Raw genomic sequence first — 23,608 nt, forward strand, 5'->3', positions numbered from 1 at the left:
CAAAGGTTTTATTTCATATCCCAGTTTTTGTGTTGTCATTTCATTAAACTCTGCCATCTAAGTAACCCTAGGTAGCTGAAATTATTTGTGAGCAGTCCTCATGAGGGAGAGGTAGATTTTCTAGAGTAAATATCAATACAAGCAACTATACTTGCTCCATAACTATTTATATTTAAATTAATTAATTTTAGTGCATGAAGTATCAAAACACCTTTTCAATATCTCCAAAGTTTACATCAGAATTTCTGCATTCATTTTCATTTACTATTTGTCTCATAATCATAGTGTATACTGTATACTATCTGGTTTTGATTTTTTTTAAATGGGCATTATTTAAATAAAGTTTTTCATTTGTAACTAAGATTTTAGGGGGCAAGGGGGGGGGAAATGAGCAGTTCAGCAAAACTAATCAAAATGTTGATTGTATCCAGTAGCATGTGCAATGTATAGGGCATATCTGTAACAAAGAAATTATTGGGTCCAAAGATATGATTATATTTTAATTTGTGTGGCATACTGAGAAAAATTCTGCAAAATTTGCAGTTCTGCCAGAAGCAAATGACTGTACTTGTTTTGATACAGTCTTGCCATCACAGAATTTCATTGCTTTTATTTATATTTTGCCAATTTAATGGGTGTGAGGTGGTACCTCAAGGTTGTTTTGCTTTTCATCTCTTTGATTATTAATGAAGTTAAGCATTTTTCAAGAGGTTGTTAACATTATGCATTTCTTCTTTTGAAAATTGTTTATTCATATACTTTGACCATTATGAACTAGTGTTACCAGTGTAACTTTTTACTGGTTCATTTTTTATTATACGTATCAAGTTTTTATCCATCCTATTTGCCAAGAAATTGTTTTCATTATAACTTGTACATTGGTAAAAGGAACAGCTCGCAAGAAAATTCCATATATCTTCTACCAGTGCAGATGGTGACTGTTGTGTATCTTATAGCCTTATGAAGTTGGCTGGGGCATTGAGAGGTTATGTGTTCATACAGTCAGCATGTGTCAGTGGCTGGATTGAATTTAGGTCTTCCTAATACCTAGTCTAGCTCTATCCACCATACCATGCTGTCTCTCATTGGAACCTATGTATTTTCATTTTATATATTTAAAATTTTCTGAGAAGGGATCGATAGGCTTCACCAGATTGCCAAAGGGGTACATGACACAAAAACAAAGTTAAGAAAAACCTGGATTAGATGATGTTGAAAATGATACTGTTTCAATTGAACTGTCCTGTGATTTTAGTGGTACAGATTCTCAGGAGTCTTGGATTGGGTGGCACCATACTAACTACATCTGTAGCATCCATGAGGTTCAGTCAGTCCAAGTATTGGGTGCTAGGCAGTATGCTTAGGGTTGGGGGAGGAGGATACTAAAGTGGAAAGTAGTTCCCTCCCTCAAAGAGTTTACAGTCTGGTTGGGGAGAGAAAGATCAAGGAGTAGTTAAGGAAGGTTACAGTGGAAGGGGGACTTGAATTTGGTAGGATTTGTTCAGAAGGGGGAGGGCACTCTGGGTAAGGAAACAGCATGACCAAGCTAAATATAGAGGATGAAATGAACGTAGTGCATTTGTGAGAAGTCCAGCTAAACCGATTGGGGAGTAGTGGGAAATAAAGTTTGCTAGAGTGGGATTGGTCTAGATTATGAAAGACCTAGAAAACCAGAATCAGCAAAGATATTAAATTTGATGTGATATGAATTATTAAATATTTTTAGCAATGCATGTTGAAAAGCACTTTTAAAGATTTGTCTAGCAGATATTTGTAGTATAAATTGGAAGCAAAGAGAACTCAAGCATCTGGGAGTTGTTGCTGTGTGGCCACAGGAGAGCCTAAGCAGAGCCTGCTTTGTTTAAAAAAAAAAAAAATCACTTAGAAGCCAGCTGTTTGTAGTTCTTCCCACCTCCCTGCAGCTTTAGAAGTCTCATATCCTGGGGCCTTTCCCTTTAGGCTGCAGGGTCCAGAAACACAGTGCTTTGAAGTGTGACCTCTAGAGGATTAAAGCAGTTTCTTCAGAACCTTCCTCCAAAAGGTCCTGGTATCATATACTTGGTCCATCTTCCCATTTGCAAAATTCAGTTAAAGAGGTTCTCTTTGAGGCTGTTCAGAAATGGAAAATTGTTATTGTATAACTAAAAAGTAATTTTTTGTTGGTGCCAGGTTTTTTTGTGGGGAAAGTTCATAAATCCTCCTCAAAGACTCTTGTGCCAAATGATCTCTTCATAATATCACTATTTATTATTATACCGTATTGGCTGTATGATCCAGAGCACAAAGTATGTTATTAGAAAGATATGTTAATGTTAGAGCAGAAAGTGGGAAGTTTGTTTCTAAAATGAAGAGATGGAAAGAAATGGCAAAGATAAAAGATTGATGAGTTGTACAGTTTTGAGAAAGGATATAGATGACTGTGCAACATAGTCCCTTCTAAAGCCATTACTGTAGAAGTTAAAACTGTTCAAAAACTTATCTGCCAAAGTCCTCTTTTCTGATTTCAAGATCCTTTTTCTAAAATTCTTTTACATTGTTTATTCTAAATCTCAAAAATCTCTTTCCTTTCTTTGAGAGTCTTGATAACACTTTTTGAAATGTTTAAATGAGGAAGAGAGATTAGACCCTTAATATCCTCTGATTTTTAAATAGGAGAAACTGGAAGAAATCAATCAACAGGTAAATTTATTCAGTGTCTAGTATGTGTCAGGCACTGTGCTAGGTACTAGCAATACAAAGACAAAAATAAAACAGTCCTTTCCCTTGAGAAGCTTACTTTCTGTTGGGAAAGATAAAATGTACATATATCAGTATATACAATATAAATGAAAACTAATTTTTTGATGAGGGAGAGCTCTAGCAGCTGATGGGATTAAGAAAGGTTTCTTATGCTTTTTTTTTTTGTGAGGCAATCGGGGTTAAGTGAAAAGATTTCTTAAGAAGGCGGTGCTTGAGCTGCTCCTTAAAGAAAACAAAGGATTCTAGGAGATGGAAATGAGGAAGGAGTGCAGTCCCAGATGGGAAACAGCCAATGCAAAGGCCCAGAAATCCGTGATGGCGAGGCAGAGAGAGAGAGGGAGAGGGAGCGCGAGTGGAATAGCAAGAAGGCCATTTTGACTGAGTCATGGAGCGTGGACCGGAGAGTAATGTATAGCAAAGTTAGATTGGCACCAGGAAGGGCTTTACAGATGTGTTTATATTTGATTGTAGAGGTAGTAGGAACCAGTGAGGAGGGGTAAGACTTGAATTTTAGGAAAATCACTCTGATAGCCTTGAAGAGGGTGGATTGGAAAGGGGAGAGATTTGAGGCAGGAAGACCATTTTGGAAAATATTGCTATAAATCCATATGAGAGGTGATGAGGACCTGAATTAAGTTAATATAACATGTGGGACATCTATAATATATCAGTAGAAGATTGAGGAAGTAATAATAATATGCTAATTCACATTTCTGTAACACTTCAAGTTTTGTGAAAAGCTTTCCTTGAAATAACCCTATAAGTGGTCAGCAGTTGTCATCCCTGTTTCACAGATAAAGAAGTGGAGGTTCACAGAAGTTAAGCCAAGAAGGAGATACTCTTCTGTTTAACAGTAGAATTGAATAAATATTTTATTAGGAGCCTGCTTATGCGGAAATTGTTGTGCTAAGCTCTAGGGATATAAAGACGTGGGTGAAACAGCTCCTACTTTTGAGAATATTATAGTTTATTAGGGGAATACAACAGGTACAGAGATAACTATAACTTGAGGAGGAAAAGAGCACTAACAGCTAGGGAGAGCAGGAAGGCATCATAAAGGAGGTAGTATTTGAGCTAAGTCTTGAGGGAAGTTAGAGATTATACTAGATAGAGGCCTCAACCAGCCTAATATATGGAGGTGGGAGGTGGAACTCATGAAGTTGGGGAGCAGCTAGTAGGCCAGTTTGGTTGGAATGTCAAGTTTCTGAATAGAGAGTCTAGAAAGGTAGATAGATTATGGAGGGCTTTACATTCCAGGCTGAGAAGTTTGTATTTTAGATGCTTGAGATTTTTGAGCAGGGAGTGACGTGGTATGACTTGTGCCTTAGGAATATTATGTTGGCAACTTGGTGGAGAATAGATTAGAGAGAGAAGAGACTAGACACAGGAATCATAGATTTAGAGCTTGAAGGGACGTTAAAAGCCATCTCGTTTACCCTTGTCGTTTTACAGATAAGGAAACTGAGACCCAGAGAGATTAAGATTTGTGTTCGGTCACATAAAATAAGTGACATCTGCAGAAATCCAGTGCTCTTTCCATTCTGCTACCTCACTGCAGTAGTCCAGATTAGAGGTGATGAGTGGAGAGAAGGGGACCTATGAGAGATATGCTGTGGACATAGGCTTGACAAGACTTGGCTAATAATTGGTTATGGGGGAGGGGAAAAATGATGGAAAGTGAAAAGTCCATAATGACTCCCAAATTTGTGAATCTCAGTGACTGGGAGTATGCTGGTGCTCCTGACAGAAATGGAGAAGTTTAGAGGAGGATTAGGATTAGGGAAATGTTAGCAAGTTACATTTTGAACAAGTTGAGTTAAGGGATGCCAGGATAACAACCAGGGGATACTATTTAGCAAGCAGTTAGTAATATGGCACCAGAGTTCCAGAGAGAGATTAGGACTGGAGATAAAGATATGAGAATCAAGCATAGAGATGATAATTGAACCCATGGGAACACCAAACAAGTATATAGAGAGAAAAGGACAGAGAACCTTGGGGAACTCATTTGGAGGGCAGTAGAATGAATAATCCATTTGGCAAAGGAGACTGAGAAGGAGTAGAAGAAGAACCAAGATAGAGCAAGGGGGAAAACATGTCCAAGGAGAGGCAGTTGTCAGTGTCATGCTGTAGGAAGTCTGAGTACTGGGAGAGGAACATTGAATAGATGAGATAACCTTAGAATAGTTTCAGAAGAATTTTGGATCAGAAGCCAAATTGCAAAGGTTTGAGAAGGGAGTGGGAAGCAGAGGCAACAAGTTGGCTTATGAAAGGGAGAAAATATATAGGACAGTGGCTTGAGGGCATGAGGATGAAGGTCATGAAGGCATATTTCTAGGCAGCAGGGAAGGAATGAGTGGATTCAAGATGAAAGAAAGAGGCAAAAGATCATAAAGGGGAAAGCTCCTGGAATAGATGGGCACATCTAAGATCAAGAGCACAAGCTGAAGATTTGGCTTGGCCAAGGGAAGGGCTACCTCCTCAGAATCTGACATTAAGGAGAAAATGAGAAGGGGTGATCTAGAGATTTTGAGGTAGTGAGTAGGGGAGAAGAGGGAGATCAGGTAGATGACTTTTTTTTCCCTCAGTAAAATAGAAGGCAGTATTTTCTGCTGAAAAGGGAGATGGAAGAAGGTGGTGCTATAAGGGGGCTGGTGCAGAGGATGATAGTGTCAATCACAGAAGAATGAAAGTGGGGGGCCCAGTTGAGATTGGATAACTAAGAACTGAGTTAGTTTTTCAGTTACTACAACCAGCACATACCAAGTAGCTATGTGATGAACCAGGCCTTTGATTCATTGTGGCCCATTCCATTTAACTCTAGTTTGAGAAGTAGTGATGTAGAAAGATCATGCAGGTGGGACTATTCTAATGTAAAGTGTAGGAAGAAGAGAACCCTAGAATTTTACCTTTGTGTGGTAGTAGAGGACAGGTAGTTGTTCAAAAATGAAACTAAAATTTGTGTTGGAGCGCAAGTAATTTAGGAATCAGTGAGTGTTTTTGATCATAAAAAGTAAAAGTGAAGTAAAGAAAAGGTGTTTTTTATTCTTCTCTTTACAGTGGAGAAGGCCTGCTTCTCCAAGGCATGATTTCTTTTAGGCCTGGCTTATCTTATTTTCGGCTCTTTGCCTGTAGCCCAATATTTATTGACTTGGTAGATTAAGAGAATTCTTTTACGAAGAAGAAGGAGTCATTATACTTCCTGTTTGGGGAAAAAAAAAGTCTCAGATTAGTCTCCAGTATGCATTTGGAATAGATTCAACATTTTGATTGTTGGTGGAGTACTGATGAGTTCTTCATACAAAACTGCCCTTCCCACATTTGGGTTTATCCACAGTCCTATTGGTGAAAGGCTCTCTTAAAGTTAATTAACAGAGATTTAAAAAAAAAAAAAAAAAAAGATAGCTCAGTAGCCACCTTAGCCCAAAGTGTTTGTCACTGTAAAGTATTTAAAATATCTTTTTCTATCTGTTCCTTGAAGCAGTTGACTCCAATCAATTAAGCAAAATTCTAGAAAAACAGCTTATTGAAAGAGAGAACTGTACCAAAATTGTGATCACTGTGACATTTACCACATACCTCTAGGAGCGGGTTAGGTCATGACTGTACCATGGCTCTGTCTTCTTTAGAGGCCCCATCTGTGGGGTAAAGGGTGGAGACAAACAGGAAACAGCCTGGCTGCTGAGTTAAGAAAGAAAGAAAATGGAGTGTAGTTGCTATAATTTGTATGCCATCCTCATCCCTAATCCTGCTCCCCCAACACACACATCCCCCTCTAGAAACACAAATATCCTTAGAAGACTGAGGACTTTTACATATTTTCATGAAAGCTCCTTGTAAATAATTTGGTTACCTCAATAACTTCCTCCCAGGTAAACTTCTTTCTTCCTTACTTTCTTACCTCCCAGTTACCTTTTTCAGGACTTTTGTCAAAGAATGGCTGTGGCAAAATATTTGAGAAAAGGGAAAGAGTATTTTTTTTTAAAGGTTGCTTTGGGGTTGTTCTGTATATTGACTTGATTTTTTTGTTTTGTTTTGTTTTTGAGGTGATGGCAACTATGTGATTATCTACCCATTGTATTTCCTTATTTATATCTTAAGGAGAAAAGGGAAGTTATTTAGCAGGGTGAGTATATAGTTATTTGGGTGCAGTACCTACAGTCAGTCATATAGTCAGAATGCTTTCTGATTGGATGAGAACAATGGTATAATTATCCAGGTTTGAAAAGTCCCCACATCTTCTTGGTAGTGGTCTAGGAGGAGAGGCCATTCTCATCTGGGAACACAAGGGAGCTGGATGTTGCAGCTTTGGGTTCCAGGTCTGAATAAAGATATAGGCCAAACTAGGCCTAGGGAACTTTAGGTAAGGATTAGATTAGAGTTTGTATACTCAGTCTGAGATTGATGGATTTCTTTATGCCTATTTTCACTATATTTCCCTGGTATATTATTTGTGAATTTATGTATACTCTTTTTTCTTCTTGTAAATAATCTTTTGAAAAGGGTCTCTTGTGGTCTGGAGTAGAAGGGAAAGGGAAAAATTTACAGGGGTAGAAGAGAGAAAAGTTGGTAGAACTGAACACCAAGAAAAGAAGAGCACAGTTAAATAAAGTTTCAGTGCAGCAGTCTTTTGAACCTAAGAAACCAAACTGGTTCAGGATCCTGGAAGGTCCAAGAAGTTTAAGCACCTCTAATAGGGCTTCATTAATCAAGGGATTTTAGAAAGGAATAAAGGTTTCATATCTCAATTCTAAGCTCAACTGGGAAGCTAGCTTAGATCAGTGGAGGTCCAGGCCTGGATCTTTCAGAGGGAGAAACCAGCAAGTCAGACATGATATGTTTTAATAAGATTTGTGTGTGTGTTTCACTTCCTTTTTATTCCTTACTTCCTATGCTTTCAGATAACTAAGTTTATCCAAAGTTGATGGTGGCAACTACAGCAGCATCATCAGACTGTAGTTGGTTAATTGGGACAGTAATGTCACTCACAGTGAACATTTCTATCTGAGATCTCTTCTCAGTGTGTTAAGTATCTTATCCAGATACCCTTGCCTTTGGACCAGCCCTCCCATCCTAGCTATTCCATTTTGATAGTCATTGCTTTAGAGAAGTTATATTTAAGGAATCTTTATGTGAGAGTAGGCAAACAACCTTATACAAAGTTAGATTTGATTTTGATCACTAGTCAGAAAGTCCTTTAATCGAATTTTTTTCCTACAAAAAAGCATATTCGTCTTGTAATAATGATGGATAGGTACAGGTTTCATTTTGAAAAGGCACTTTGTGCTATTTGGATTATATTGACAGTGTACACAATACCTTCCATTAGTCAGCAATCAGTATTTATTATTTTGTTATAGAATCATAACTTATATTTGTAAGAAAGGGACTTCAAGAGGGAGTTAGTCACATACCTACCCAAATCAGAATCCTGTGTTTTATGTTATTTATTCTTAATAGTTTTTTTAGATAAATTTTTCAGCCATGAGAAAATTGAATGATGATTTGGTTATCTTTTTTACCAAAGTAAATTGAAGCAGATACTTATGAAGTCATTGGAAGATGAAAGAATCCTTTCCATTTCAACAGATATTGGGGCTTCTGTAGTTCAGTAGATTGATCATAAATATTTTAGCTACTCCATCTGTTCCTAATAGTTTCCACATGTTTAAATTGTATGATTTAACAAGATGAAGTCATAGGATTTTAGAACTAAAATTTAACCTCAAAGTTCATCCACTGGAATCCAGTGCTTAAGTTAATGGGAATGAATTTCTTTAAAATTTTATTAGCAAATTCATTTATTGAATACCTTACCATTAGTCCTGATACTTATTGAAATTGCTGTTGTACAATGATCATTGCTGGACATTCATGTCAGAACCAGCATGTTAGAAATTACAGATTGATTTATGGTATTGAATATTAGAAATATTGTAGGAAGACTAAATTAGAGATTGCAATTGTTACTTTTTTACTGTCTGTAAATTAAATGTATTTCTAAATTTCCTTTTAAAGTCTTATTTTTTTCCTGAATTTGGTATTACCATCAATAAAGCATTTGTTCTTTAAGAATGTAAATATATCGTTTTTAGTTTATTTTGCTGTTATAGTTTTTAATTGTCACCAGACAAGACTAATTTTCAGATAATGCAGTACACTACGGTATCAGCACCACTGATAATGAGGTTGAATTCTAGTGACATATTTTCATGAAACAGAAGAATTTTAGACCTAGTAGAAGCTATATCAGGGCAGGTGTAGTTGATAGAGCATTGGGCTTGAAATTAGGAAGACTCATGTTCAAGAGTTCAAATCTGGATTCAGATATTTACTGGCTCTGTGACCCTGGGCAACCACTTAACCCAGTTTGCCTCAGTTTTGCATCTGTAAAATGAACGGGAAAAGGAAATGTCAAACCACTCCAATATCTTTTGCTAAGAAAATCCTAAACAGGATTATAGACACAACTGAAACTATTCAACAACAACAACAACAACAACAGAAGCTATATCTAGGAAATAGAGAAGGATGAGTCAGAGATGACTAGAGAGTTTCAGAGTTGTGTCATTGAGATGATGGTAGTACCAGAGAGAAGGAAGTTGGGAAGTGACATGTGAAAAAATATTATGCATTTAATTTTTAAAAACCAAACCAAACACATTTATAGCTGTTTATCTTAGTAAAATATGCCCATAACAGCTTATTAGTTTCTCTCCCTGTCTATTTCTACTACCCCTTCCTTCCCCATGCATCTGTATTTATACATACAGAAACTTCTTTTTTTTTTTTTTTCAACCAGAAAGACCTTCTTTCTAAGACATAACACTCTTAGAGTGCTGAACTGGGAATCAGTAGAATTGGATTCTAAATTTGACTTGCCTATTTAACTTGTTTTATTTGCTTTATCATCATTATCAGAAGTAGACTCATGGAGACCTCTTCCAGATGGCAGAAAAATAAGCTTACTGTTCAAAAGTATAATTAAAATAACATCAGTCATACTTAAAAACATTCACCTAAAAGCATTGGCCTGTAAATGACCTTATTCTGCATTAAGTAGAAATATGCTGTCCATGGTGAACAGGGTCATAGTTCCATGGTACTCTGCTCTGTTTTTATTACATCCACAGTATCGTGTCTAGTTTCAGGCACATATTTTAGGAAAGACATTGGCAAACTAGAAACTGTTCAGAAGAGGGTAGACCATGATGGTGAGAAGAATGGAAAACATGCCAAATTAGAATCAATTGAAGGAACTGGAGCTGTTTAACCAGGAGAAGAGAAAGCTTGGGGTAGAGGGAACATGATTATTGTCATCAGTAGTTGGGGAGGCAACTGAGTGTGGTAAAACTAGGACTTTTTTGGTTTTTTTTTTATTTTATTTTATTTAGAACATGTTTTTTAATCAGTTTTGTAAACTCGAACAAATAAGTTCACCTCTCTGAGCATCGAATCAGTGAATTTTGTCAAGTGAAGGAGTTAAACAAGATTATCCTTAAGGTTCCTTCCCACTCTAAATCTTATGATCCTATAAGTATTTGAAGGGACTCTTTTATGGAAGAGGGATTAGATGTGTATTGCTTGGTCCCAGAAAGAAGAACTAGATCAGTAGATAGAAATTGCAGAGAAGCAAAGTGGATTTTGGCTTCATATAAGAGAAAACTTCTCGGTAAATAGAGCTATTTAAGAGTTGAATGGGCCACCCTTGGAGTGAGTTGAATTCATCACTGAAAGTCTTCAAGGAAATGTTAGATGACCACTTGTTGAAGTTGTTGTAGAAAGAATTCCTGCCTAGATATGGTTAACCATAGTTAGTGGTTAACCTCTGAGGTTAGCCCCTTAATTGTGAGGTTTTATATCATTTCTTAGAGAGAAAGGAAAATGACCCTAGAAACACATGGAGAAGACAGAGGAACAGTTGTCAAATCAGTGTATTAGTAAATCAGTCAGCTAGCATTTATTGAGCTTCTGTGTGCCAGGCACTGTGCTAAGTGCTGTGGATACAAAGAAGGAAGGAAAATTCCCTGCTTTCAAGAAGTCACAGTCTAATGAAGGAGACAACATGCAAACAACTATGTACAAGCGATTTATGTACAGAATAAATTGGAGGTAATCAGAGAGGGAACCGGCATTAAGATTAAGGAGGATTGGGAAAGACTTCTTGCAGAAGGTGAGATTTTAGCTGAGAGAGAATAAGGAGTTGATGATAACTCCTATATTGAAAGTCTGACTTTCAGTGGTGAAACCTTTGACAGTAATAGGAAAGTTCAGAAGAGGGGAGGTTTGGGGAAAAGAAAATGAATTCCATTTTGGACATGTTGAATTTAAAATGTCTCTAGGAACTTCTGTTTTGAGATATCTAAAAGGTAGTTGGAAATGCAATATTGGAGGTAAACTGGACAAGTGGATCCGAGTCATCTTTGTAGAAAATGATCATTAAAATCATAGGAGGTGATGATCAGTGAAGTAGTGTAGAGGGAGAAAAGAGTACCTAGGACAGAGAAGAGAGTAATGAGGAGAGGGTGATCAGCTGTGTCAAAGGATGCAGAAAGGTCAAAAAGAAAACCAAGAATGGTTGATAATTGTTCAAATAGCGTTAGGCAAGATGAGCACGAATTGTTTTTATGCTTCAGCAGGATACAAATAGCCGGGAAACATATTTCTTATATTGTAATATATTCTTGCCTGCTGGCCAAATTGTATTACATGAGTCTTTTGAAAATATACATCGAATTTATTTGTTATACTTTTCCAATGTGTTGTGGCAGATTTCTGCAAAGTAAATTATATTTTGGTGTACACCTGGGGGTCCTGTGCATGCTCAAATTGGAACACTTATATATGTATTCAGATTGATGAGTTAGGTCCAAGGAAATTGTAGAAAGGAATTGTTAGGGAAAAGAGGGGACATGATAAGATAGAGATAGAGGTAAATAAATATATGATGTTGGAAGAGATAAATTGAGAGTCAAATGATGAGGAAATGGAGACAAAGTTGCCTATTACATAATAAAACATGTTGGACACAGAAGTCACTAAAGTTTAAGTTAAAATTAGCTTAAAAAAATAACACTATATTCTGTTTGTATCACTCAGAGAGGAAGTGCTGTCCTATTGCCTTAAAGGGGGAAAAAAGCAACTTCAACTGTTTTTCAAATAAATAATGAAAATAGTATAACATTTTCTTTTTATTTTCTTTTTTTCTCTCAACATTTTCTTTCTTTTAATGTCCAGTAATAAGTAGGTAATCACAAGGATATAGATCTTGATCCTTTCATCAGGTTCCACTTTGTACTTACTGCTTGTTGGACTTCCCAGCTTCTCCTTTATGTTAGGGAGGCAGACCAGTGCTCTAATAGGCCTCCTCTATAAAATTTTGATGTGCTAAACCTCTGTTATAAAGAAACCATTTAAGTATAACAGTACAAATACAGAAGCAATCTACCAATTTTCTGGTTATTATTGAACATTAGCTGGTTGCCAGATAATTATGAGGGACTACTGTTGGGGTATTTGAAATAGACTGATTATAAGATTGAATTTCTAGAGGCCATGTCTTATTTATCTTTATATCTCCCAGAGTTTAGTATACTGTACTACATACAGTATGTGTTTAAATGAACTTATCATCTAGTTGACAGATATTTACTTTGACACATAATTGCAGCCGTGCCTTTCCAAAACCAGTTCATATCTTAATTATGACTATTCGTTGCAGCATTTTGAATGAGAACTCCTTGAATTTGCGTTATTAAAAAATGAGGAGAATTGATCAGTTTCTCCTACTCATTTTAATTCTTTCATTTGGTAGCATTTAAATGCCTCTTCAAATGAATCACTACATGGTAACCTAGGCATGAAAACTATGTAGCAGAAAAAGAAACCTATGCACAAAACTTTTGTATCCAAAGATTTAATAAAGGACATTCTTTACAGTTGACTGGATATGGGAATGGGATGCTTCATATCCCCAAATCTGTGTCCACATTGGGGTGATAAGTATGGTAGTTCCCAAGATAGAGGTGGTGTCATAGCTTCAAAGATAGCTTCCTACCTTTCTTTTTTTGCATAAGAAGGCCTCATCTCTAACATATATTAGAGATGCTCCTTCTTTTTTGGAAATTCCAGGATGATAACTCTGCTATCTCTGTTTCCAAATCTACACTTTGGGATCTTTGAATACAGTAATTGGTTGAGAGAGATGAGAGTATGGGACTGGAATATTTCCTAATTTACCCAAGATTACCTAACAGAAGTGATGTGGAGGGCCTTATCTATAATGACAGGTGCTATGGTTCCTTCTGAGCCCAAATGGTCTCTTACCTGTGATGTTATTATTAGCAGTATTGCATAGTGGATAGAGAGCTGAATCCTGAGTCAGAAAGACATTTGAATATAGACTGTAAGTTACAGAAAAGTTGTTGAACTGCATTCATAGAATGAGTTTCCTCATTTGGGAATTCTGTATGCCAATGAAATCACAGATCTAGTCCCTTTTCCCTATTTTTGGAAAAAGAGGGGAAGCTTCTGCTGGTTTTAAGAGGGAAAGCAAAAACAAAGGACAATGAACACTTCCAGGATTCATGCCAGTTATCTGTCAAGTGCTAGGAAAATGGCCTTGGGTTTTCCTCAAGTGAGGAATTAAAAGCTTTGTAGAGTTCATTATGGTTCTCTCCTTGCCCATCCCTTGGAATTCTACTTAGGACAGATGGAATAAACTTCTCATACACAGTGATCTAATGGAAGAACAGCCTTACTTATTCCTATGACTATGTATAAATGTGTCTGCATGCATCTATTCTGTAGCAAACACTGTTGATTCATTTGTATTGGAGTGAGGAAGGACAGTATTCGCAGTTACAAGATTCCAAGAAGCAAAACCATATACAGGTAACAAGAAGGGGTATAGCACTACAGGGACCAAAAATTATGAAAAACATTCCAGCAGTTAAAAGTTTTATTTGCCTTGCTACAATATTCCAGTAGATGTCATGATGAGTTTCACTTGCTAAACAGAATTTAGACATTTGAGTCTTTGGCTTTCTACCAACTAAGTATGCTATAACAAACTTGACAAATGTCATGCTGTGTTCAGAAAGAGACCAGTAAGTTAAAATGATATAAAAAGTACAAAAAAAATGGAATTTAAAATTAGTCTTAGATTTAAAATAAATGTTGAAGCACTTTAAAATTATGAAAACTTTAGCCAAATCACTAAAGCTTTAGAAGGTCCTACTTGTACGTTGTTGTTGTTGTATTTTAGGATAAATAACAAAATCATAGCATTTCAGACCTGGAAAATACCATAAAGATCATGTAGCTAATCCCCTTTTTTGGTGAGAAATATAAGCCCAAGAAGTGAAATGACCTGTTCACACAAATGTTAGCAGAGCTGGGGCTAAAATCCATGTCTTGATTCACCAGTTAGAGTACCTGTTCCATTGTATATACTTCTTCCTTTTTCCCTTTTTTTTTTTTTTTGTGAGGCAATTGGGGTTAAGTGACTTGCCTAGAGTCACACAGCTAGTGAGTGTTATGTGTTATGAGGTTGGATTTGAACTCAGGTCCTTCTGAATCCAGGGCTAGTGCTCTATCCACTGCGCCATCTAGCTGCCCTTATACTTCTTCCCATTTCAGAAACCAGAATGATACAAATGAGAGCTGGAGAAACTGTTCATGCTTTTACTTACAATATTCATGTAACATTTTAAGTATTTCTGATATTTTGTCTGAAATTCATATTTCAGTTTAAATATGCAATTTCAAAAAATGGTTATGTTATTAAGTGTGACCTAGGACCAAATTGTTATTCCTTGCGACTTTTATTTCATAATGAAAGTGGAAAAATTACATAGTAGAAATTTACTTTAAGGGAAACTTTGTTGAAATATATCTGTTTTGCCAAGTAAGAGATTTTTCTTACAACAATTAAACTACATTGATTACTAGATTGTAAATTTTTTGAGTGCAGATAACTTGTTCTATTTTTCTCCAGGAACTTGCACTGTGTTACACATAGTATGTGCTTACATGAAATTCCATCATAAACATTTATTTTTTTCTATAATGTTTTGTTCTCCAAACCTATTAGAACATCTAAAATATAGTGAAATTAACTGACAAGTTCTATTTTCCTTTCTTTCCTTTATCTACTTTTTGATTGAAATGAGAAATATGCCAAAGTTAGGTGGCAGAAGAGCAGAAGAGAACAAAGAGCTTTGATAATACACCAACAGGATAATTAGATACTAAATATTGATGCTACTCTGCTTCAGCAAAACTTATCTACCGCAAAGACAGGGACATTTTCGGATTGATAATAGATTTTACGTATGTTTTGACCTAAAGCTGAAGAGACATATATACATATATATATATATGTATGTATGTATGTATGTATGTATGTATGTATGTATATGTATGTATATATATATATTTGTATGAAAAACATTTTATTTTCAAGCTTCTAAAAGTGTTATTTAGATTTTGTTGGATTTAAGCAGAGACTGTTAATAATAACACTATTACTTTTTCCACAGCTTAACGAAATCACGTCTGATTTATAAACGTGGTGAAAATTGAGTGACATTCTCCTCCACAAATCATGGCACTCCCCTTCCGAAAGGACTTGGAGAAGTACAAGGATCTTGATGAAGATGAACTCCTTGGAAAACTTTCAGAGACTGAACTAAAACAGCTGGAAACTGTTCTTGATGACCTTGACCCTGAGGTGGGTATTACTGAGAGAGGATGAAAGTATCTTGTTTTTCATCCATATACATTTTTAGTTCCTTCTTCTCCAGCTTTTTCCTCTTCTACATAGAAATCACTGTGCTTTCACTGTTTCCCACTACAGGCTTTATTCTTGCCTTTATTGACATTGGTACTTGTATCCAGAATGATCTCCCCATATCCTTGTCTTCAGAACCTCTCAGAACCATGTCCTCTATGAAGTGTTTGTTGACTGAACTAGACAGTTGGGTGTAACATGGAATGTAGTTAGATGAAAATTTACAAAAGCTATTTTTCTATCCAATTCTTCAAAGCTGTTTTGCTTCCAGGATTATTGCCTTCCAGAGAATCTTTGACAAGTCTTACTTGGCCCTACGTCAGGGCATCTGTAGTCTGAAGAATGCTGGACCGAATAAATAATTTTAAAGTCCTCTTTCAAACAGGCCTCAGGTAGCTCTAGCGCTCCTAGTGAATTAGAGCTTTAGCAATACACAAAATTCACTCTAGAGCAAACCTAAATCTGTAGTTTGACCAGAAGCTGAGTCTCCATGGGTGTCTTTAGGTTAGAAGTGGCCTGTGGCTAAAGTAAAGAGCACTGTGTCGATCTTGATTTAGATTTGTACTCTTTAGGACTTCCTTAGAGTTGAGTGATATACTTGGGGAAATGGCTGTTTGCCAGATTACATCCTATTCCATTCTAAGTTGTTTTACTTTGCGTACTGAATATTAATTGATGATAACTGTATGCTGGGACATTAATTATAAGTGCTTATTTAGGATAAATTTTGGCTTTTGTTTAGTAAATCTTTCTTTGGTATTAAAAGTAATCTAGTGTCACTACCACATGTATATTTCGTTTGGGTATAACTTCCTTGGTTTTATATTTTTGTTAAGACTGACACGTTTTTTAACACAGGTAATCTGATCAGGTAAATACCGTAGATAAAATCCTTCTGTGATGAATTCTATAATAAATAAAATTCACAATAACAGAAATATATTCTAGTCTGAAGGATTACCCTGTAGTAATAATGTTGTGTTCATTTTATTGCCCTGAAATTCTGTGCTTGGAATAATCCAGTATGAAGAGTCTGTCATCCCAGTGTAGTAGGGTGGAAAGAGTGCTGCATCAGAGGACCTGGGGTCACTCTCTGGCTCTGTCACCACCTGTGTGACCTTTGGTGAATTTTGTTCACCTCTCTGGACCTCAGTTCCTCATCTGTCAAATTAGAGGGTTGAATTAGAGGCCCTCCCTTCCAGTTCTAATTCTGTAGGCATATTGTACTACATATTGTAGTAGAATAGTTTTTGACACCAAATGGATACTAATAAGCCTTATTTGCTAATAATTTATATTCTGCTTCTTAGATAGAAAGACTTGACTCTCAACCTCTCTAAATGACATTTTTTGAGACTTCCCCACCCCACTCCCAGATGTTGCTAGTTGAGTCTTTGAAGAACATGATTTATTCCATGACATTTAGCAAAGAAAGGGTGCTATGCCATTTTACGAGTTAGGGTGGATTCCTCTTTGCCCTCCCTCTGTCCCCATCTCCTCCTTCACCACAGTGGGAGTTGGATTCTAAAGATATTAACTGGCATTGTCATGTGAGAGTTAAACAGGAAAAGGAATGCCAGACTCTTGTGACTTGTTTGTTTTGCTCATAGGGAGAGACATTTAGAAGCAGTTCCGTGTTCCTAGGTAGAATAATAGCAAACCCAGTTGCCTTAGCCAGAAAAACATATTAAAGTTCCCACCAACTTTACTTGCCCTTAGCCAGGGATCCAGGAGGTAGGGGGGAAAAATGGAAGCTGGGTGGGGTAAGAAAGATTGTACAAGACAACTCTTTGTAACATGGGAGTTTCTCTTCCTCTTCCCTACCATTTTCAGTGTACTAATTCATTGCCCATTTCAGAGTAGTTCTACCACAAGCACAGAATGTTTGTATATCAGCTTGTGTGTCATAACTAGCAAGGAATGAGAAAAAAAATATTTGGATTCTCAGGAATTCCATCTTAATGAGAGTTAACCTGCTTATTAATTTTTATTTATTATTAGATTGGTTAATTACAGCATGTTGCTCAGGGTTCATATCCCATGAAAGCCAGTTAGCTATGATTTCTTTCATGATTCAGACTCACCAAGGTAAACCAGGATCCTAACCAGCCATTTCACAGATGTGTTTTACAAGGGGAATGAACCTGGCAGGAAAGTACTGATGAAATCTGTGCAAGTATATTGGTAGTGTTGCAAAAAAACAACTTAAAATACATATCCTTCTGTAATGTCTTCGTATGTGAAAGATTGCACATTTTGTTGATTTGCTTTGAAAGCATTCCAAAATCTTTTTCATGTGCATATGTTGTATGTCTCCAATTACATTATTAACTGTACGGACAGTGGCCCTCTCTTGTTTTTTAAAATTCTAGTTGAAAGTTAGAGTTGGAAAAAAAATATGCCCAATGCAGTATCAGAAACTGACTTCAAAACTTTTTTTTCCATAAATGAGTCAAATTGCTCTATAACAAGTACCATTACAATATAAATGCAATTAATTAGGGATCCCTGCAGATGGCCCATTGGGGACTGCAGAATTCTCTACAGTGTGTTATCCAGTACAATAAATGTTTTCTTTGGTCAATCATTTTCTTTAAAAAGCAGTTTTTTTCTTAATGAAAAAATACCCATTACCTGATAGGATCCATGGGGACCAGTATTACCACTGTTATTGAGGTACATTACAAAGCATCATCAGTCCTGCTTTTTGCTTCTTGAGTGGATTCTATTTGTCATCTCTATTAACAACACAAGAATGCCGCCTCCGTTTGACCTTTGTTTTTCTGAAAGGGATGTCTACGACTTATAGCTGTTCCCATGATGTACTGGTAAGATCCTAGAGAGACAGTTTATTCTGTTGTCATATGAGAGCCAAATTCATCATGCTTGCCATTTGTGACCATTTATGACTATTCTTGGGCTGTAGTGGTGAAAGTATAGTGTGGGAAAAGCAGATGGCAGGTCTCAAACCGTTGCCTCCTGCCCTTTTTCCCTTGCCCCCAGCAGTTCCATTCCCTTCAGGCCCTTGTAGCATTGCATTGTCATGTATGGAATCTGATGTATAGCCCCTGTTAGGGGCTCCTCAGGAGAATTCTAATGCATTTACCGCAGCCATGAATTAATTCTGGGGCTGTCAATCCACCTATGAAATCTACAGCAATCAGCAATAGAGTCATAGAAACTTAGATTTAAAAGGAACCAGAGTGATCATATGGTCCAGAGTGTGAATGCCCTCTACAATAGAATCATAATAACTAACATTTATATAGTGCTGTAAGATCTGCAAAGTGCTTTATAAATTGTTGTTGTTGTTGTTGAGTTGTTTCAGTCATGTCTGATTCTTCATAACCCTATTTGGAGTTTTCTTGACAAAGATGTTAAAGTGGTATGCCATTTCCTTGTCCAGCCTATTTTACTGGTAAGGAAACTGAGGCAAAGAGGATCAAGTGACTTGTCCAGGACTGCATCATTAATAAGTGTCGGAGGCAGATTTGAAGTCAGATCTTTCTGACTCCAGGTCCAGCACTCTATCCACTGGATAGAGTGCCACCTACTTGTCCCCAAACTGAAGTTTATTTTATTTTTTTCTATTTTATTTTATTTTATAAATAGTATTTCATTTGATCTTCACAACATTCCTGAGACGTTGGTGCTATTAAAATCTCATTTTACAAAAGAGGAAACTGAAGCACAGAGAGATTAAGTTAAAAGAATTAAAGTAGTGCATTGATATAGCTAGTAAGCATCCAAGGCTAGATTTGAACTTCCTGGCTACAGGTCTAACGCTCTGTCCACTCTGCCTATTCCCAACAAGTATGGTCATCTGGCTTTTGTTTGAACACCTGGACATGAGACAGTCCATTCCATTTTTAGATAGTCCTAATTGTTAGGAAGTATTGTATTACATTAAACTTTGCTAAATAGCTTCCATTCTAGTCTTTCCACTAGATCTATGTAGAATGTGACTGGTTACTTTTCTCCATGAAAGCCCTTCACATATTTGGACACAGCCATCATATCCTCCCTAAGCTATCTTGTCTCCAAGCTTACATATCCAAAGCCTTCAGCATTTATAACATAGTTTGGGTCTTCTCACAATCTTGGTCTCTCTCCTCTGAATGTATTTCATTCTTTCAGTTTCAGTGTACCTCATAAAATATGGTGTCCAAATGTGAATTGAAAAGTGGTCTGACCAGTACAGAGAGTAGTGATATTGTCTTGTTCTGGAGTTCTCTAAATTGTAGTGTAAAATCACATCAGCTTTATTGGAAATCAAAACCACACTGTTGGCACACATTGAAGTGGGAGGTAGCTTCCCATTCTCAATTTGGTGTGGTTGATTTTTTGAACCTAAATGCAGGAGTTCACATTTATGTGCACTGAAGCACCCAGATATCTTTTTGGACCCTGTTATCTAGTACAACAGTACATTTACTCAAAACAGAAACAAATGGTTTGGTATATCATTTAAGTATTTTTTGCAACAAAATCCTATTGCAATAAAAACAAAATTCTTCTTGACAGGAATTTTGCATATACTTTGATATAAAGTCCTGAATTCCCCTGGCTGAGGAACCCTGTACCTCCCCTATAACCATGGGGTGTTCTTTTTGATACCAAAAGAAAAGGCCAAGGAGCTCCAAACTAATTATAGGTAGTAATTTAATCAATTATTATGAGTACTTACAAAACAAGGGCAATCTGGGGCAGCTGCCAGACAATTCAGTGGATCCCTGCAAAAGAAGCCCAAAAATCCCTGTGGTAATTACAGAAGACAGACAAAGGGAGGAGGAATTAGAGAGTGCATCACTACTGATGGGTGAATGTTTTTGGTTTTCTGCTTAGTAATGAGCTTGGACATTAAGCCAATGTTATGCCCAACATAAGTTTGTGTATTGATCATGTACCAGTCACAGAGGGGTCACAATATTTTTGTTACAGCTTTCATAGGACATAACATTTTAAGTTATGACTCAGTGTCTCAGTTATGATTTTTAACAGAGTACCACCTTTCACAGAGTTTAAGTTTTTTGGCTTTTCCCTAATCGGGACCACGCATGTGGCATTCCTTTTGTGCATGTTAAAAAATATAAATACTAGAACGTCTTCCTCCAATACCTCATCATGGAGTGGAGGTGAATCCTAGGTGCTTCAGGGCTTTCAGTGAAAGTTCAAGATCTGAAAGTTTCTGCAAAGTTGTAAAGGTATCAGGTGTGGGTATGGATTCTACCTGTTATCCACGGACCAGCCTAGCCAAGTTTGGAGAAGTTCATTACCACATCAGCTGCAGAATAGTCAACTTTTACAACCATTCCTGCTCTTGAAGACTCAACCAACGTGTAAAGAGCTTGTTATACGTTAAACATAGAAGTACCTACATTGGGGAAATAATAGATCCTTGAAGTGTTTAAAGCACGTGTGATGCAGCCTTTTGACTGAGTCCAAGTTTTCCAGAACAAATCCTTTTGTTAAGGGAATTTGTTCTGTGAAGTTTGGATTCTGTCAAAGGGCAGCAGTTGAGGTCCTAAAGGGCCGCATGTGACCTTGAGGCTGCAGGTTCCCCACCCCTGGTTTAAAGTATTGTTTTTTTTTAATGTTTAAAGTATTCTTCTAAGTCATTTTAGATATCAAGAAAATTCATTTTGTTTAATGTCAAAAGGATATGAAACTGAGTTACTAAAGCATGTTCCATGAAAAAATGAATTATTGACTGATAAAATGAATTCTGTCTAGCTAAACTATTTTTTATAGTCTTAGTTGAAGAACTAAAATTTGTTCTCAGAGGTCATGCTATAGAACACTTAATGTTGATACTATGATATTGCTGTTTCAATACACTTTTTCTATATTTAAGTGATATATTCAGTTAAATTTATAAAATCATTGACTTCACATAGTAGCTGTTTATAAATGAAAGATATTTGCACGTAAACAAAATAGTCTGACTTATGTGTGGTCTAAATGTAAATTGCCATTGTAATGGTACTTTTTTATTTCGGGGGTAGAATGCACTTCTACCTGCAGGCTACCGGCAAAAAAATCAGACTACTAAGAATGCCACCGGACCTTTTGACAGAGAACATCTGCTCTCGTACTTGGAGAAGGAAGCACTGGAACATAAAGACAGGGAAGACTTTGTACCCTTCACTGGAGAGAAAAAAGGTAATCCAGGGTATTAAAATTGTTTCCTTGATGGAACTTGTTTTTTTGGTAGATATGGAGGGATTCAGACTTAGAGTTAAAAGTTTTTATAATTGTTTTGAAAATCCATTGAAGTTTTTAACCCAGTAACAAATTCTAAATGAAGTGAGATTTTACTGCACTATAATAATTGTTTGCCTCATGGTTTTGTGGGTCAACATAGTGTGGGGAAAAGAGCACTTGACCTTGAAAACCTCAGTTCAAATTGTAACTCTTCCATATAATAGCTGCTTAAGTTTATTGAGCTTCAGTTTTCTCATCTATAAAATGGGGACAGTAGTACTTGTACTACCTATTTATCCCATGGGATTGTGATGACAAAATAAATGAATGCTTAGTGGAAATAGCATGGTATCTGGAATTAAAAGAACCTGGCTTTGCGTCCATAGTTTTGCCAGTTCAATACTTAAATAATCTTGGATAAGTTAATTTCCCTCTATTGGCCTCATAATTAGTGAAATGGGTAGTTAGACTAGCTGATTCTTAAAATCTTTTCTAGCTCCATATGCTAGATTTACTATCCATTGGCTTACTGTATGCGGATCATTGTGCTGAGGGAGAGACAGTTTAGATAAGACACCAATCTTATAAACTGTGATTATAGTAACATTCTTTATAGCGGTGGTAATAATTAATTATAATTAATTAGGAATACTACCTCACCTTTGTATGAGGACAGTTAGGTGGTGCCATGGATAGAACACTGGGCCTGGAGTCAGGAAGACTTAAGTTCAAATCCAGCCTCAGACACTTACTAGCTATGTGACCCTGGGCAAGTCACTTAACCCTGGTTACCTCAGTTTCCTTATCTGTAAAATGAGCTGAAGAAGGAAATGGCAAGCCACTCCAATATCTCTGCCAAGAAAACCGCAAATGGGATCATAAAGAGTCAGATGTGGCTAAAATGACTGAATAACACCACCACCACCACCACCAAACATTTTTATAGTGCTTTATAGAGGACTTTATGTGATTTTATTTATGTGTGTATGTGTGTGTGTCTGTCTGTGTGTATAATATGATCCTTACAACTATGTGAGATATGTAGTACAAGTATTTATATTTTATTCTTGGTTTTACTGTTTGTAGCAATTTCTTATTTGTGTCAAAGTAGATTTACAAATTGATGATGGAGTATTTTAGGACATAAAGGAGTTACTCTTAGATCCGGTCCTGCTGCAAAGGCATTTTAAACTATTGTTTATTTTTTTGTTAGACTTTCCTGGAAGGAGATTTCTCAACTTTCTGGGTAACCTAGTTTCCCATTTGATGATAATCATTTCAGGAAGTTGTTTTTTTTTTTTTTCCCCTGAATCCCACACATTGCTGTTTAAGCCCATTTCATTTTGTTTTGTCTTTATTGGAAATGGAGAACAGATGCTTTTTATCTCCCATATGATAATTATTCTTCTACATGAAGTCAGCTAAGACTTTCAGCTTCTAGCTTCCTTTAAATTTTCCTTTTGAGTCTTAACTTGTCTGGCTTTTCAGGTACTATAATATGAAGTGACAAACTGAATTGCCTAATTTTGCACCTATGTATGAGCCATTTAAGCAATTATTAAAATTTCCAGATCCCAAATTCCACCTTATTTTATTTCTTAATCAAAATATCGCAGTGTGGTATAGAAGAGATTGTGACCTGGTAGTAGCAATTGCAAATGTAGAGGACAGCTTCTGTTGCCTCTCTTGTTGTCTCACTAACCCCCAAAATCTGATCCTTGTTAGTAGCATTCAATAACCTCTTTATACAATCTGGCATAACTTTGTGTGGTTGGGAAGCCACAAAACTAGCTTGGCATTCTATAGACAGAGATGGTATGACAGTTTGTTTTTTTTTAAAGCTTCCACAGAGAGACAGAGTTTCAAATAATG

At 36.5% G+C, this 23,608-nt stretch overlaps 1 protein-coding gene across 3 annotated transcripts in view; it reads left to right on the plus strand.

Moving 5' to 3' along the window:
* TMOD3 (tropomodulin 3) overlaps positions 1–23,608 on the plus strand; it is an 83,294-nt gene that overhangs the window by 13,017 nt on the left and 46,669 nt on the right. For 2 of the 3 annotated variants that reach the window (XM_027840795.1, XM_027840796.1), the window contains exons 2-3: positions 15,282–15,472; positions 21,538–21,694. In XM_027840795.1, the coding sequence (XP_027696596.1) occupies positions 15,347–15,472; positions 21,538–21,694 (283 nt within the window). In that variant the 5' untranslated portion in view covers positions 15,282–15,346. Of the gene's footprint in view, positions 1–15,281; positions 15,473–21,537; positions 21,695–23,608 lie in introns of those variants that run through there. The other variant, XM_027840797.1, reaches the window with a different exon arrangement.

This window comes from Vombatus ursinus, unplaced genomic scaffold, assembly GCF_900497805.2.
Source record: "Vombatus ursinus unplaced genomic scaffold, bare-nosed wombat genome assembly UNPS02014848.1, whole genome shotgun sequence".
In the NCBI taxonomy this organism is placed as follows: Eukaryota; Metazoa; Chordata; class Mammalia; order Diprotodontia; family Vombatidae; genus Vombatus; species Vombatus ursinus.